At 37.4% G+C, this 18,162-nt stretch overlaps 1 protein-coding gene across 1 annotated transcript in view; it reads right to left on the bottom strand.

Moving 5' to 3' along the window:
- Positions 1-18,162, bottom strand: part of ADAM10 (ADAM metallopeptidase domain 10) — a 158,228-nt gene that overhangs the window by 46,458 nt on the left and 93,608 nt on the right. Inside the window, exon 5 of the mRNA XM_066276043.1 lies at positions 7,370-7,470. Coding sequence (XP_066132140.1) covers positions 7,370-7,470 — 101 coding nt within the window. The remainder of the gene's footprint in view (positions 1-7,369; positions 7,471-18,162) is intronic.

Genomic DNA, 18,162 nt, shown 5'->3' with positions numbered 1-18,162 from the left:
CTCACCTCTATAAACCCAATCTACCACCTAGCCCTGTCAAATTTGTCTACTAAATACCTAAGAAACCCACCCACTACTCTTGCTCCATCACATTAGCCCAAGCTATCATCACTTATTACATACAGTACTGCAAAAAGAGCAATATAATCTATCCATATCCACTACTGGCTGTTATTTGTTCTCTGTACTGCAATCTTTTCAAAATACAAACTTGAAAATATTACCCACCTGCATAATATATTTCAATGACTTCCTACTGCTCTAAGGATAAGGCTCTAAATCTTACATGTGCTACCAAATCAATTCTGCGGATTCTACTTATCTACCCAGTTTCTTCCCATTCCATATTACCCCACACAGAAATCCTACTACATTACCCAACTCTAGCTCTCAATGTACAGCTCAGGACCAATCCTCCAACAGTCTGTCTACTGCCACAGTCTTGCATATGCTAATACTACCTACCTCTCCTTGTCTAATCAACTTCTTCCTTCAGACCTAGCAAAGTCAATCCAGTCACTATACCATCTCATAGAACCATGTACCCATGTCCCTACATTGAGTACTTTGTGGTTATTTGCTGAATTTCTGTCCCCAGCCCAACACCTATTACTTTAACTACTAGAACATCAGTTCTAGAAAGAAGACATTATCTGTATTTGCTTCTCACTATACTTCTATCACCTAACATGAACCTGGCAGGCAAACTGAATGCTCAGTAAGTATTTTTTTTAAAGCAGTGGTTCTCAAAGTGTACGCCAGGGTACACTGGTGTACCCTATGGTATTCCAGAGAAATATGTGCCTGCTGGGGACCAAAAAAACAACAGTGTTTTTGGAGTTTAGATTTTGGGGGACAGAAATGTGGGGAATTGGCTGTAAGCTTACAGTCTGCCCAACCCCCCACCTCACTTCCTGATTATGTTGCAAAAGGCTGTTAAGCTGTACCCCCCATGATCCCCAGAAAGACTGGAGGCAAGTTTCTTCTATCCTTTGTTTGGTGTAAAGTTAAGATGATATATATGGTGGGGGTTTTCTGCTATCAACACAATTAAGAGTAAAAGAAGAGGAATTCTTCAATGTGTTGATGAGGAAATGAGAGTTTTCCTTTCAAATATATGCCCAAACATTGAAGAAATCACTAGGACACATCAGGCTCGTGTTTCTCATAAACACAAGAATGAAAAAACTTAACACATTCGCGTCAGGACCTGCCAAATTTACTAAATCTTACTAAGAATGTATCTATATAATAAAAAGATTACTTTTTTTGTCATTTTTTAAATTTTTTAACCCCTCTTTTTGATGAATTCTAAAAAGCATAACAAAAAATGTAACATAAAAATGTTTTTTAATGTCAGAATAAATTTAATTTTGTCATATTTATTTCATTTAATTACCATAAAAGCATGCTTGGAGTTTATATTTTTTCTTTAATATCTGACTTAATAATTATAACATATTTCTCAGAAATTTGTATACAGTGCCTACAATTATTTGTAAAATTTTAAATGTGCCCCAACTTCAAAAAGTTTGAGAACCACTGGTTTAAAGAATTACCACTGCAACTGAATCCAAGAACTTAAACATTTGTTGGCAGCTAAAAACATCATTTTAAATGAATTGTGATGTCACAGTAATAGAGAATTTGCATTAAATTGTAAGCTACAATTCCAAATTTACACACTTGTTCTCCCTTGACAACTCAATGTTTGACTATTCTCTTAGTCTTAATTTTACTCTTACCTATTTTCACTGAGTACATTATTCTAGATTGGCAGTTACTCTGTTTCAAAACATTCCACTGTCTTCTGGTTATGAGAAATGAGCTGTCATCTTTGAAAGTTACTGCACTTTTTTGTATTGGTGTTTTTAAGAGGGTATCTTTGGTTTTTAGACTTTTGTAATAATGTGCTAGGGCAGGGGTCCCCAAACTTTTTACACAGGGGGCCAGTTCACTGTCCCTCAGACCGTTGGAGGGCCAGACTATAAAAAAAAACTATGAACAAATCCCTATGCACACTGCACATATCTTATTTTAAAGTAAAAAAAAAAAAAAAAAAAAAACAGGAACAAATACAATATTTAAAATAAAGAACAAGTAAATTTAAATCAACAAACTGACCAGTATTTCAAGGGGAACTATGCTCCTCTCACTGACCACCAATGAAAGAGGTGCCCCTTCTGGAAGTGCGGTGGGGGCCGGATAAATGGCCTCAGGGGGCCGCATGCGGCCTGCAGGCCGTAGTTTGGGGACCCCTGTGCTAGGGTGTTGTTTTCATTAAAAAAATATTTATTCTGTTCTAAGCCCCACCCAGATAGCTCTGTTGGTTGAGAGCATCATCCAGAAGCACAGAGGTTGCTATTTCAATCCCTGGTCAAGGCACATATAGGAACAGCTCAGATGTTCCTGTCTCTGTCTCTCTCTCTCTGTCTCTCTCTCTCTCTCCCTTCTTCTCTCACTAAAATCAATTAAAAAATTTTTTAATATAAAAAAACCACAAAATAAAAACTTAAAAAATATTTATCCTGTTCTAATTACAGGGCTTACTGAATTTTGTTGTCCCAAATATCTAGTGATATTTGGAAAATTGTCCACCATTATTGCCCCCATTTCACTTGTTATTTTTTCCTTTCTGAGATATCAAGTATTCACATTAGACCTTTTTAATATATCACTTATGTCTCCTATGCTCTTGTCTGTATTTTTTATCCTTTTGTTTGTTACCAGTTCACTGTTTCCTTATGACATGCCATCTAGGTCTAAATCCACTGAATTCTTCATTTGTTTTATTTTTATTTTTTTATTTATTCTTTTTTTTTTTTTTTTTAGAGGAGAGAGAGAGAGAGAGAAGGGAGGAAGAGCAGGAAGCATCAACTCCCATATGTGCCTTGACCAGGCAAGCCCAAAGTTTTGAACCGGCGACCTCAGTGTTCCAAGTCGATGCTTTACCCACTGCGCCACCACAGGTCAGGCCTAATTTGTTTTATTTTTTAATTCTAAAATTTCCATTGGGTTCTTTTGTTCGTTTTTAGTTTTCTGCTGAAATTTTAATTACCTCCTAAATTTATTTTTTATATATAATTTTTTTTTGTATTTTCTTAAGTAAGAAGTGGGGAAACAAAGAGACAGACCCCCCCCCCATGCCTCCAACCGGGACCCACCCAGCATGCCCACTAGGGGGTGATGCTCTGACCATCTGGAGCTTTACTCCACTGCAGCCAGAGCCAATCTAGCACCTGAGGTGGAGGTCATGGAGCCATCCTCAGCGCCTGGGCAACCTTGCTCCAGTGGAGCCTTGGCTGCGGGAGTGAAAGAGAGAAACAGAGAAGAAGGAGATGGGGAAGAGTGGAGAAGCAGATGGGCGTTCTCCTGTGTGCCCTGGCTGGGAATCAAACCCAGGAGTTCCACATACTGAGCCGACGCTCTACTGCTAAGCCAACCAGCCAGGGCCTAAATAATATTTTTAAATGAGAAAAAAGTGTCCTTTAATTTAAGACACAATTCCAAATGTGCTACGTTATGCCCTGCCCTTCACTTCTTTGTAAAGATCTGTGTTTCCATCTCTTATCCTTTTTTACCTGAAGAACTTCCTTTAACAATTCTTCCAGTATAGATCTCTTACAGACAAATTCTCTCAGCTTTTGTGTATGCAAAAACAATCTTTAATTTGCCCTCATTTTTGAAAATTATTTTCACAAAATATAGAATCCTAGTTTGGTAGTTTCTTCTCAACACTTTGATGATGTCATTATGTAATCCTCAGTTTGCAATGTATAATGAGAAGCCAGCAGTTTTTCTTACATTTGTTCCCCTGTGTATCAATGTATCTTCTTGATTGAGAATTTTCTCATTTTCAGTGGTTTCTAATAATTTAATTAAAACATGCCCAGTATGGTTTTGTGTTTATCCTACCTGGGTTTCACTGAGCTTCTTGGACCATAAATTAAAAATATTAGAAACGTTACTATTTCAATATTTTTTTCTGCATCCTCTGTCCTCCCAACCCCCACAAGACTCTAATTATTTTCTCTCTGTGCTTAAATCTGGATAGTTTCTATAGATTTACTGTTCTTTATTCATGTTTACCCACGTTATCTTCTGCAGTCATTAATTTGCTCTTAAGCCTATACATTACATTTTTCAATTCCAAAAATGTACTTTCAGTTCTAATAGTTACATTTCATTCTTTATTATAATTTCTATTCTCTCCTCTTTAGTTTTCATGGTTTTTCTTATAAATCTGAACATATTTACAATGGTTCTTTTAAAGTCCTTCTGTGCTAATGCCTGAAATTCTGGTTCTGTTTCTATCTAGGTGGTTTTTCTCCTAATTATGGATCACATTTTTAAAATTCTTATCATCCAGTAATGTTTTGTGAATGCTGGACATTGTGAATGTTACATTATTGAGTATCTGCATTCTGTATACGCTTTCAACCAGTTATTACTGAGCCTTGTTCTGATAGGCAGCTAATTTATCTGAAAGTCAACTTGATCTTTTTGAAGTGTGGTTTTTCAGTTTAGTTAAGGCAGGTATCCACTAGTCTTTAACTCCAGGGTGGCTTGCAATCTCCACTAATAGTACATTGATTCCACAGTAGTTTTTCTTTCTCTGATAGTTTCCTCATAGAATTTCACTCTGTGTATGTACAGCTTGGTATTCATCTTGTACAGATACGTGGAGCTTTTTCTGTGTAGCTATCTCCTCTCATACTCTGCCTTCCTGAACTTGAACCTGTCTCTTCAACTCAGTAAGAGGGCTGTGCACTTCTTGTTCTTCTTGAGATCCCTTCCTATGCTATCTGTGAAATTCTGCCTCCAGTCACAGAGATATTTATTTCTCCTTTCTCAAGAATTGCATTCCTGTACTGTCTGTTTCCAATGTTTGAAAACAATTGTTTCATATATTTTGTTTAGTTTTCTAGTTGTTTTCTTTAAGAAAGCTGATTGGATACCAGTTACTCCATACAGCTGGAAACAGAAATTTCTTATTTTTTTCTGCTAAGACTTTCAAAATTTTTACTTTAGACATTTAATACTTTAATCTATCTGGAGTTTTGTTTTGTTTTAAATATAGTAAGAGAGATAGAGATCCAACTTCATCTTTTTCCAAATGGATAAATACTTTTTTCTGGCTCCATTTATTCAATCATCTCCATTTTCCTCACCAATTAGAGAATCTAGTTCTACAATATAATAAAGTTCCATATGTGTCTGGGTCTCTTCTTGAGCACTCAGTTTTACCTCTCTGGTTAATTTATTCATCCCTATGCTAATATCATACTCTCAATTACTATAAAAGTTTTAATATCTTCTAGGGCAAATCCCTCTATCCCGCTCATCAACTTTAGATGGCCCTACTTCTTCTTAGTCTTTACTTTTCTGTATAACATTTTAGATCCATCTAAGTCCTGTGAATAACCCTTTTAAAATTAATCTTTAATATATCTTATAGAGTTTTATCATTTTCCTTAAATAAATCTTATAATTCTTTGCTACATTGATGCTTTGATACATGATATCCTTAATACTATTGTTAATGATGTCTTCTCTTTCATCATATTTCTGGTAGTCCAATGCAAGATATAAAGAAATGTGACTGGGCCTGGCTGATGGCTCAGTGAATAGAGCATCAGCCTGGCATATGGATGTCCCGGGTTCAATTCCTGGTCAGGGCACACAGGAGAAGTGACCATCTGCTTCTCTTCCCCTCCCTCTCCTTCTTCCCCCTTACAGTCAGTGGCTTGACTGGTTCAAGCGTGACCCATGGCACTGAGAATATCTCAGTTGGTCAGAGTGCATCAGCCTCAGGAACTAAAAATAGCTTGGTACTCGAACACTGGCCCCAGATGGGGTTGCCAGGTGTATCCTGGTTGGGGCACATGCAGGAGTCTCTCTCCCTATCTCCCCTCCTCTCACACTAACAAAAAATAAAATAAAGAAGGAAAAGAAGAAATGTGACCTATTTTTATGTTAACATTGTATCTAGCCACTGTTAAACCCTACTGTATCTAGTAACCTGTAGTCTTGTCCTCTCCACATTGCTGATACCTTAGTACAAACCACGATCACTCCTCTAGTGAATAACTACAATAACTTCTAATGAGCCTCCCAGTCTGTAATCTTACATACCATGCTAGAGTTAAAAATTATTTACTAGTCTTACTATCTCTCTAACCTTTGTTACAGACATGCTTCAAAGACATTACAGGTTCAGTTCCAGACTACCATCAATAAAGTAAGCACAGCAATAAAGTGAGTTGTAATCCTTTTGCTAGCAGAAGGTCTTGCCTTCACTTAGTAAAATATAGCATCTGTGAAGTACAATAAAACATAGTATGCCTGTATACTGTTCCTCTTGTCTTTCCACCTATTGATGGCCATCCGAACTCCTGCTTATTCTTTTAGTTTTCTGATTACTGTCATTAATTACTTCCCAGATGAGGTTAATAATTCCACCTATATATATATAGAGTATCACCCTATGCTTTCTCCTTTACCTTCAATTGTTTCTGTGTCTCCAATTAAACAATAAACTTTTAGAGGATAAGCTTTTGTCTTAATTATTCCTATGAACCTAGCAGTCTCTGACATATCACAGAAGATCAACACATACTTGTACAATGAATGCAAGAATAAAACCTCACTTACACTTTAAAGACCCACCTGAAATAGAATTGTTTGTGGCAATCAAGAAATATACAAATCTGCATTTGTAACTCAAGAAAATTACTCTATCCTACTACTTTTAGGAAGGTTATCTAAACTACATGATAAATGTTTTACCATAAAAATAAATTTTTTTGTCTCAAACTTGTGTTTTGAATAACTATAAACCTGTCACCTAGAAAAAAAAATGAAGCAAAAAAAGAATAAAAGGACACCAGTCAAATAGCAGAAACTCTCACAATTAAAATATCAATAGCACTGCGATTATTAGGGTGACTAATGATCTCAAGTGTGCTTACAGTCACATGACTTTCAAAGTTAAACTGGGATGTCCCAGACAAAAGTGAGGAAATTGGCCAGTCTAATTTTTATACTAATACAAATATTTAACATTTTTTAGAAAACATAAGTCCAGACTGAATGTTTTCTAAATTTTACGATAAAACATGTAAGACTGGGTATGTTTTAGACATGTAGTATAATTTTATTGAATCACACAGATTTGTACTCAAAACTTAACACCATGTTTTTATTATATGCAAGTTAACTGGCCAATCTGAGCATTAAAAAATACCAATATTTCTCCACAGTATTATAAATCATTCAGAAATTCTAGAACATAAGATTTTTAATGCAGGAACACATGCCCAAAGTTCATTTCCATTTCTTAAATGCAAGCTAGTGTTAAAACCCTTACCTGTGTTACCTTCTCTACACCTGTCATCTGGTACTTCCTCATCCTTTCAAATACTGAGTGATCTGCACAGCCCCCCTGTGGACCATATTTATGGGGATAGTCTAAAACACAAAGAACAAATATCATGACTGTCAGATGTTCAGGTATTACAAATTATAAATAAAAATTTTAACGTCATAAGTAAAATAGAAAAGGCATTATGCCACTCTAATTTTCATACTTGGTAGGTTCCTAAATTCTCCCTCAATAAAATATCACTAGTCCCTAGATCTTTATCATATAAATCATGTGTGAATTCTAAAAAATAACAATAACCATTGTTTAATCTGAGTTTAACTTTCCCAACCTTTCCCACCATGGACATACAAAGCATCTTAACACTATATTACTTCATTTTGTAATTTACTTTCCCTTCAAACACATTAAATTCCTATGCAGCAAAGTACAAAGCCACTTCAATCTGAACTACAGTTAGGCTAATATGCTATATTTGGCTTGAATTCCTTCAATAAATACCACATGGCCTCATAAAGGTGACCTAGAAACATGCAAAATGGCATAGTAAAAGTAGACTGAGTTTAAACTTATTCATTATGTATTTTAAGCAAATGCTTTATAAACCAGTAACTATTTATCACCATTTTCGCCCTTTATAATTAAACAATGATTAATTTATCCTTAACTGAATTGGTTCTATATTCCAGACAGCTGTTCAATTTAGTTTAGTCATTTAAAAGTTTACTCCACTCTCTCAAAGTTCACAAACTTCTCCACTGTTAAGGTCTTTCTTCTTAGTTCATGAACATATTTTATAATTCAATCTAGTAACCATAATTAAGAAAATTGCCAGAATAAAATACCAAGACATGGGTGAAAGGGGAAGCACTGAAAAAAGCTAAGTAGCTTATAGATGTAATCCACAGAATTATAATTAGAAACACTGCAGGTAGTTTCTAAAGAAAAATCTAGAATTGGACTTTGGGTGATGGGAATGCAGTATAGTCAAATGTCAAAATAACCTAGAGATGTTTTCTCTGAACATATGTACCCTGATTTATCAATGTCACCCCATTAAAATAAATTTTAAAAAATAAATAAAAGGGGACAGATCCATTTTCTATTAAAAATAAAACATTAAACTTTAAAAAAAAAAGAGAAAAATCTAGAGCCTAAAGTGGACACTAGTAACCTATTTCATTGAAAATACAAATTAAATATTACAGAACAAATCTAAACTGGCAAGTAAAAGATAGCAGTGATGGATAACATACCTATGCTGATAGAACAGCTCTGATTTAAACTTTAAATTAGTTTTTATCAGGGGTCAAGATCACAACAGCTGTAAAATTCTCTTTTTTTTCCATTTTGTTTTCTTTATTTTTAAATTGAATTTATTGTGGTGACACTAGTTTAACAAAATTATACAGGTTTCAGGTGCATAATTCTACAACACATTATCTGTACACTGTGTATTGTGTGTTCACCACCTCAGATCAAGTCTCTGGGTGATCTTTTTTTTCTTTATTTTGTGAGAGATAGAGAGAGTGAGAGAGAGAGAAAGAGAGACAGGGACAGACAGAAAGGGAGAGAAATGAGAAGCATCAATTCTTCATTGTGGCACCTTAGTTGTTCATTGATTGCTTTCTCATATGTGCCTTGACAGGGGGGCAGTGTCCAGCCGAGCCAGTGACCCCTTGCTCAAACCAGCAACCTTGGGCTTCAAGCCAGTGACCTTTGGGTTCAAGCCAGCAACTATGGGGTCAAGTCTGTGATCCCACGCTCAAGCCAGCAACCCTGCGCTCAAGCTGGTGAGTCTGTGACCTCAGGGTTTTGAACCTGAGTCCTCAACAGCTCAGGATGATAGTCTATCCACTGCGCCACAGCCTGGACAGGCAAGATCATTCTTATTGAAAGAAAAAAACCTTAGCCATTTAAGCAAAATAAAAATTATTGAATATCTGTGGTAGGCAGTTAGACATGAGCCAAACAAGGATGATGGGCCAGGGACAGAAGGTCATCAAAGCAAGGATGATAGGCCAGACCTCAGCTGTGTTTCAGCCAAAATTCTAATTAATAAATTCAAACGAAATGAGACTTAAGTTACCATTTTATGCCTGACCAGGCGGTGGCGCAGTGGATAGAGCATCAGACTGGGACATTAAAGACCCAGCTTAAAATCCCGAGGTCGCCAGCTTGACCATGGGCTCATCCAGTTTGAGCACGGGCTCACCAGCTTGAGTGCAGAGTCGCTGGCTTGAGTGTGGGATCATAGACACAACCCCATGGTCATGGCTTGAGCCCAAAGGTCACTGGCTTGAAGCCTAAGGTCACTGGCTTGAGCTCAGGTTGCTGGCTTGAGCAAGGGGTCACTGGCTCAGCTGGAGCCCTCTGGTCAAGGCACATATGAGAAAGTAGTAAATGAATGACTAATGTGCTGCAACGAAGAATTGATGCTTTTCATCTCTCTCCCTTCCTATCTGTCTGTTCCTATCTGTCCCTCTCTCTGTCTCAGTCACAAAAAATTAAAATAAAATAAAGTTACCACTTTACAACCCCACATATTAAGTTAATGTAGGCAAGGATTAACAATAGGTGCTAAAACGACTGAAAGATCTGAGGTTACAGGATATTCATTGTCTCTCAAAGTATTACCCCACAGATTACTTAATAATTGTAAGGAAAAAGGTAACTTCACACCCAAGTGATATATAGTGATTACCATTTCATTTACCAAGTGATCAAATTAAGCATTACCAGCAGTAAGACACCTTACTATTATGTGCCTCCTGTTGTGATGCAGCTAAGAAACATTCAGCTTCACTGGTACAGTAGTCTTGCCAAAATGTTACCTGAATCTGATCATGAATAAACAATCAGACACACCAAGAAATCACTGACCTAGACATGTATAAAAAGACACTACCATTAAAAAAACAGAAAAACCTGACCAGGCGGTGGCGCAGTGGATAGAGCGTCGGACTGGGATGTGGAGGACCCAGGTTCGAGACCCCAAGGTCGCCAGCTTGAGCACAAGCTCATCTGGTTTGAGCAAAACTTGGACCCAGGGTCGCTGGCTTGAGCGAGGGATTACTCAGTCTGCTGAAGGCCCATGGTCAAGGCACGTATGGGAGAGCAGTCAATGAGCAACTAAGGTGTCCCAACGAAAAACTGATGATTGATGCTTCTCATCTCTCTCCGTTCTTGTCTGTCTGTCCCTATCTATCCCTCCTCTGACTCTGTAAAAAAAATAAAAAATAAAAATAAAATAAAAATAAAAAAAAAAAACAGAAAAAGTTGAGAACTGGGGATTGAGGAAGCCTGGAAGATTCTAAAAGAGACATGATACATGAAAAAAATAAAAATAAAAAATTTAGAACTGGAGAAATTTTATTATAGAATATATAATAAATGATATTAAATTAATGTTCACTTTTTAGGGGTCAAACACTATTATAGTTATTTAGAAAAATAAACATATTCTTAGATGTATACTCAATTTTTTTTTAATACTCAATTTTTAAGCAGTAATGTTTCATGATGTCTGCAGTCAAATGGTTCCGCAAAAGCGTGTTAGAGAAGGTATAAAATGTTAAAAAATGGTAAACCTGGGAGAAGGATGTATGTATTCCTTGTACAATTCTTTCAACTATTTTTTAAGTTTGAAATTTTCCAAATTTAGTTAGAACTAAAAGATTGCACTATCAGTGGAACAAGTTCAAATGATTCTGAAGTGAAAAAGTAACACAACTTTTCTGAAGTGATGGAACAAGAAAAATAATATACTTATTACTTTACCATTTCAAAATTGCGCTTTATCAAAGTGAAAATACAATACCATTCAAAATATGTATATTTAATAAGAACCTACCACAAAGACTGTCAAGTTTTGCAGTGTAAGATGCCACGGTTTTCGATTCTCATTATTTGTCTATGGTCATACCACCCTAAACACAACCGATCTCGTCTCAATTCTCATTATTTAGTAGATCTGGGGTATTATCACACAACGTCTTCTTCTGCTACTATAATTTTAACCTGAAAATGTCCCAGTGAGTCTTCCCTAGATTCTTAGTGGAAACTAGCTTGCCTGGACCACCAGCAAAGAAGTTTCTCTATGTCAAGAACACAATGTAAAGGCAATCTCATAGACAAGTGTACATACACACTCAAGTTCTTGACTCAGTTAACAGACTTTACAAATCCTGGAATTTTCCTACTTGTTTTAATTATCATATAAAATCAAGTTCATAGTCGACATTATTTATACATCCATTATGTTGTGCTATTTTACCCAATATTGGGATAGTCTAGTATTCAGAACTAAAATTGTGACCTGATTCTTTGGCTAGTTTTCTCTTAAGTCATGGATAAAAAAGTAATATATTTCTTACAAGATAAGAAGGTGAGTGAGGAAGAATCCTTCTGCCGATTCTGGCAGCTACTAAGCAGATAAGTAAAAAATGCTCTCAGAGACTGATACACAAAATATTTGCCATAGAAAATGGATAATACTAAGTAATATATTTTCAGAAGCTTATTTTAATTTCTGTTCCAATGTGATAAGCAACTAACGTATGACTCAATTAGCATGTTATGTTCTTATTTTTCTTCTATTGATAAGTTCGTGATGCCTTATTTTAGATTGTTTATTAAGATAATAGCTAAGTCAGTAATCTAGTTTACTATTTACTTATGCCAATTTAAGTTCAATGAAATATATGTATTTAACATTTGATAAAATTCTTAGAGTTAAATTAGACATCTTCCAACATGTAAAAAGTTATTTTAAACCTCAGTTCTAATTTATCATAAAATTATCTAATAATATCCATACCCAAACTGCTATCTCTCACATATGAACATGAACATGAACACAAAAGCATGGGCACCAACGACTCCATTTCCAAATTTAAAAAAAAAACAAAAAACTATTTAACTTAGCTTTTCAAAAGAAAAGTCCTATGATTAAACTACAGCCTGTTTTCAGATAACATCCCCTAAATGTCTACCATTCTGGATTCCCTATCACACATGCCTCACTATTACCAAATATATATATTAAAAAATGGACCCTGGCCAGTTAGCTCACTCAGAGCATCATTTCAAAACACCAAAGTTGAGGGTTCAATTTCCAGTCAGGGTACATACAGAGTGGAACTATACAGATAAATAGATTCTCCCTCTTTCTCCAACCCCTTCTTCTGTCTCTCTAAAATCAACCAATAAAAAAATAAATAGGCTCTGGCCAGCTGGCTCAGTGGTAGAACGTCCACCCAGTGTGTGGATGCCCTGGGTTCAATTCCAGGTCAGGACACAGAGGAAAAGCACCCATCTGCTTCTCCACCCCTCCCCCTCTCACTTTTCTCTCTCTTTCTCTCCCCTCACCCCTTGCAGCCATGACTTGATTGGAGCAAGTTGGCCCTAGGTGCTGAGAATAGCTTCATGGTCTCCACCTCAGGGGCTAAGAAGAGCTCAGTTGCTGAGCAATGGAGCAACACCCCAGATGGGCAGAGCATCGCCTCCTAGTGGGCTTGCCAGGTGGATCCCAGTTGAGGCACATGCGGGAGTCTGTCTCTCTTCCTCCCCTACTCCCACTGAGTGAGTGAATGAATGAATGAATGAATGAACAAAAAAATATATAAAAGTGTATAGGGCTGGGAAATTATCTGTTTACCAAAATATACAATCTTCCCAAAACCCTTCCTAACAGTATATATCAATTATGTAACCAGTAAAAATACCTTTTTTAATGTTCAGAGATTTTATTTAAAAAACTGTTATAGGCCTGACCTGTGGTGGCGCAGTGGATAAAGCGTCGACCTGGAAATGCTGAGGTCGCCGGTTCGAAACCCTGGGCTTGCCTGGTCAAGGCACATATGGGAGTTGATGCTTCCAGCTCCTCCCCCCTATCTCTCTCTCCTCTCTGTCTCTCTCTGTCTCTCTCTCTCTCCTCTCTAAAATGAATAAATAAATAAAGAATAAAAAAAATGAATAAATAAATAAAAAACTGTTATATTTTTGGCACAGTTTGGCAGTCATTGACCAAACGCATTACAGCTAGTGCTCGACTTACGACCACGATTGGTTCCTACAGACTGGTCATAACATGATTTGGTTGTAAGTTGAGTAGGCTATATGTACAGTACTGTGAAATGATGTTATAAAAATCCTAAGTCATATTTTATCATAATTTTCTTTCATTATTTTTATATATCATAATTTCATAATTTTCTTTGTTCATTTTATGCCATTTGTATCATTTCTACACCATTTTGTTTCTTATTTTTACATTCGTCAGGTTTAAGTAAAACATTGCATTACCAGTACAACTGGTTTAATATTTTTTTTTTTTTTGTATTTTTCCGAAGTTGGAAACGGGGAGGCAGTCCGACAGACTCCCACATGCGCCCGACCGGGATCCACTCAGCATGCCCACCAGGGGGCGATGCTCTGCCCATCGGGGGCATCGCTCTGCCGCAATCAGAGCCATTCTAGCGCCTGAGGCAGAGGCCACAGAGCCATCCTCAGCGCCCGGGCAAACCTTGCGCCAATGGAGCCTTGGCTGCAAGAGGGGAAGAGAGATAGAGAGGAAGGAGAGGGGGAGGGGTGGAGAAGCAGATGTGCGCCTCTCCTGTGTGCCCTGGCCGGGAATCTAACCTGGGACTCCTGCATGCCAGGCTGACACTCCACCACTGAGCCAACCGGCCAGGGCCCAACTGGTTTAATATTTGCAAAGACAATTTCCTCTTGGTAGACATTTTGGGAGGGGTTTGATGAAAAATATCCAAGACACAAAACACAAATTGCTGTACCAAGTCTGCAATAACAGTTGAAATGGTGCACGCCGGAAATGGTAGTGCTGCCGGAAGCTGGCCCGCACTGTCATATGCCCAACTGGGCAACACTTGCACTGCCATACGTGGAGCAGTCGTGGCTAGTGATTGTGGTCGTAAAGTTGAATGGTCGTAAGTTGCATGGGTCGTAAGTCGATCAATATTTGTACTCATTATCCTGAGTAAAATTCAGACTAAATTTCCCAGCCTAGTGTGCAAGCTAGCTGTAACATAACCTAGCCTAGGTGAGGAAATCTAATAGGGAAGTACACCATGCTCTTTAGATGCTCCATGCTCTTTTCCTTCTGAATGGCTGGCAAGGGACAACTGGGAACAGCATAATCATATAATATAACACAAAACAAACTACCCTGGATTCCTACTCACTTATTGAGGAAAAGCTGCCCAGTAAGGAATACTCACATTAAACTGTTACATAGTGAGGAATAGTTTTCACTCATCCTAAGATACCATTTTGCCAAAAAGTCAGTCACCTAGTTAAGTTGAAGATTGACGCAATACCATAATTAACTTCATCTTTTAACTAAAGATAGAAACTCAGACTCTGCAATACCCAGATTAAATATATTGCATGCTTAGAGAAATAACTGCTATTATCATTTTCAAACAGTTTTTTAAAAAGAACATCTTCAATGCAAGATTTTCAGTTTCAGCCTGGCCTGTGGTGGCACAGTGGATAAAGCATCGACCTGGAATGCTGAAGTCACCAGTTCGAGACTCTGGGCTTACCCGGTCAAGGCAACATACAACATACAATATACAACAAACAATCAACAAACAACTAAAGTGAAGCAATTATAACTCAATACTTACCGCTCCTCTCTCTGTAAAATCCCCTCCCCTCCTCTCTGTAAAATCAATAAATAAAATCTAAAGAGATTTTCAGTTTCAGAAATCAAAACACTAGGAGATTCATTAGCAATCTCATTATAAGTCCACCATATAAGTCAGTTGATATGCCTTATTTTATTCAAATTTGAGAAGTAGCAAAAATCATAATCTGATCATGATAGAAATTAGGATTTACCTTCATTCAAAGCATATTCTGAAATATATTTTGAATCTGTTCTTACACAGGTACAAAAGACCTGCTACAAGGTATTTCTGGAAGAAAATATTTTATAGCTTCCAAACCCTGTACACAGCATTTAACTTAACATATCACTAAATTCAAGAACAGAACAAAAATATTCCTATCTTAAACAACTGTAACATCATTTTCTTTATTGCAATAAAGGAAACCAGAATATACATACATTATATATATAAAACCAGAAATCCCTATTATACAGTACTTCAAAAAAATATACTTTCCAGATATTAATATTACTAAACATATTGACACTAAGTCAGCAATACACTGGCACTGATGAGCATTTGAACATGTCAGGGAGGAAAATTTTCTCCTCTACCCTTCTAGGTTCTTCTGGCTGGTACACAAATTAAATTGCACGAGAGAGGTTAACGGGGAAATCAAATTTAATTTTGTACATACAAGAGCTCCATAAGAATATGAGGCCCAAAGTGTAGCCAGGCGACTGAAGATTATAACATCCTGATTTAAAGAGAAGGGGGAAGGGGTCTGAGACTCTAAAGGGGAAGAAGACTTTCAAAGGAGAAGAACAAATGTTTGCCATGCCATGCAGAGACAAAGGGACACAGAGAAGAATGTGAAAAACAGGACTTGCTAAATTTCTACCAGTTTACCACACCTTGTTTAAATTCTTTGTAATTATCTCTGGTGACAGCTTTCTTCCTGGAGAAAGCCCTCTATTTAACTTCTTTTAAGCATTTGAGGGGGAGATTAAAAGAAAATTTTCCTGAGTCTTAGGTTTCTTAAAAATAATCAGCCTAAAATAATCCACATACCAAAGAGACACATTTGGGGTAGCACATTTTACTTCTCTACAAACATTAAAATTAAGGTAATCAAATACATAGTGTCTATTGGGTATCTAATATACTTGATAAAATATAGAAAGTTGTATTTATAAGCATAAACATATACAGATATATACTCATACATATTTGTATCATTGTATATATGACTGATATATACAATGTATGGATTTCTTTCTACTACTCCCACACACAGTCAGAAGGCAAACAAGTACCAGTATAATACCACACAGTATATAGGCTAATATCAGCAGGAATTAAAAGGAAGCCAGCAAAAAATTAAGAACAGAACCATGACCTAGCAGGCCATCACTCCCCAGGATGAAAAGATGGCCTACATTCAATAAGATTCCCTGCCCCTATCCCAGCCCTAATAGGTCGTATTTGGTTGGAATTAAGACAAGAGTACCTATGTTTCAGAAAATCACCTCTTCTGATCCATCATCTAGCAGGGGTAATGAGAACGCTTCTTTAGTATTCATCACCTCTATCAGGAGGATCCCAGCAGGAATCAAGGGGGAACCCCGGATCTCTTCCTGTTCATAGAAGACATTCCCCTGCCCCTCACTTCACTAAACACAGCTATTTACCACTATCTGCCTTGGGACCATCAGGACTATTCTCACTGTGGTCTGGCTTCCAGAAGCATGAGACTATTCCACCAACTACTCCAATTTATCAAAGGTATTTGCTGTCCTCTCCCCAAGTCACTACTTGCCTTTATTTTTTTTCAGCTCCTAACTCATTGTCACTCTTTCTAACACTACCCTATCATAATCCTTAGTGATTAAAACATTCATATGTTAATGAGTCTTTCAATACACACTGTAGAGCCAGAAGCCACGGCCACTATCAAAGAAGCCTGGCCCATACAGGTTCACATTGGATTCGGACAGTCGGTAAAGAAACAACGGAGCCAAAAACTGATGAGCCATCTTCTTTAATCCTAGCTTGCACCCGGCGGGCAAGTAAAAACACACACTGGGCTCCAAAACCCACTCACATTCAGTGCTCACAAAGCTACTGACTTATCCAAGTTTTCTAGAATCAAAGGTTTCAAGCTCACCAGACTTATTCACCTCTGTTCCCCATCTCCTTCCAGCTCCCTGCACAAACTGCACTAACTGGCTTCTCACTCAACACTCCGCCATCTTGGCTGCCTCTCCTGGCCACATGGCCTCTCTCTGCTCTCCTCTCTGCTCTCTCCTCTAATCTCAGGAACCAAGAGCACAAGCTCCTGTTCTGCCCCCATTTTATAGTGTAGAAATCCAAACCTTTAATCCAATATACACAATAGGGAAGTCTCTAATACAAAGTCACTTCTCTGAGGCATGATTGGATTGTACCGCCCCACATCAAAAAGGGTGGGAAAGACTTAATCCCAAAACCAAACCCAAGGCTACAACGATCCTGCCTGCCCCCAACACACATTAATATCACCTGGGCAACGGCCTCCTCCACGTGGGCAGCGTTATCTTTTACAAAGTGAGCATAATACATTTTATCTGCCCAACACACACATACTACCTCTTCTCTGATAGTCTTCTCCTACTTCAAATTCTCACTTATATGGATGGTTATACTTTTGAATTTGCCATTACTGATAATTGAACCACCTTCATAATCTCAACTTCTAAATCATACTTTCTTTTCACCACTTACCTTTTCAGAACATTCCCTCTACTCTCCCAAAAATCCATCAACACCACTAAGATTCTTCAGTCTACCAGTGCTACCACCTTGTTCACTGTCCATTACTGGATGTTCTCTTTATCTTCCCTATTCATCTTAGTTCCCAGTGAATTATTAATATAATTACTCCACTGCATTAACTTTAAACCCCCTGGACACCCACCTTCCAACTCTCAATCAAATCCTGTTTAAATTCAACTAGCTACCTATACCACTCCAGCTGAATAGGGCTGGAGCAAAACTAGTGTAAAGCCAGTAGCCGCCATCGTGGCCATTCACATGCAGGTTCCCATTGGATTCGGACAGTCGGTAAAGAAACAATGGAGCCACGAACTGGTGGGCCATTAT

Source organism: Saccopteryx bilineata, chromosome 4 (genome assembly GCF_036850765.1).
Source record: "Saccopteryx bilineata isolate mSacBil1 chromosome 4, mSacBil1_pri_phased_curated, whole genome shotgun sequence".
Taxonomy (NCBI): domain Eukaryota; kingdom Metazoa; phylum Chordata; class Mammalia; order Chiroptera; family Emballonuridae; genus Saccopteryx; species Saccopteryx bilineata.
The sequence above is the reverse complement of the archived record's forward strand: the minus strand, read 5'-3'. Positions and strand labels throughout refer to the sequence as shown.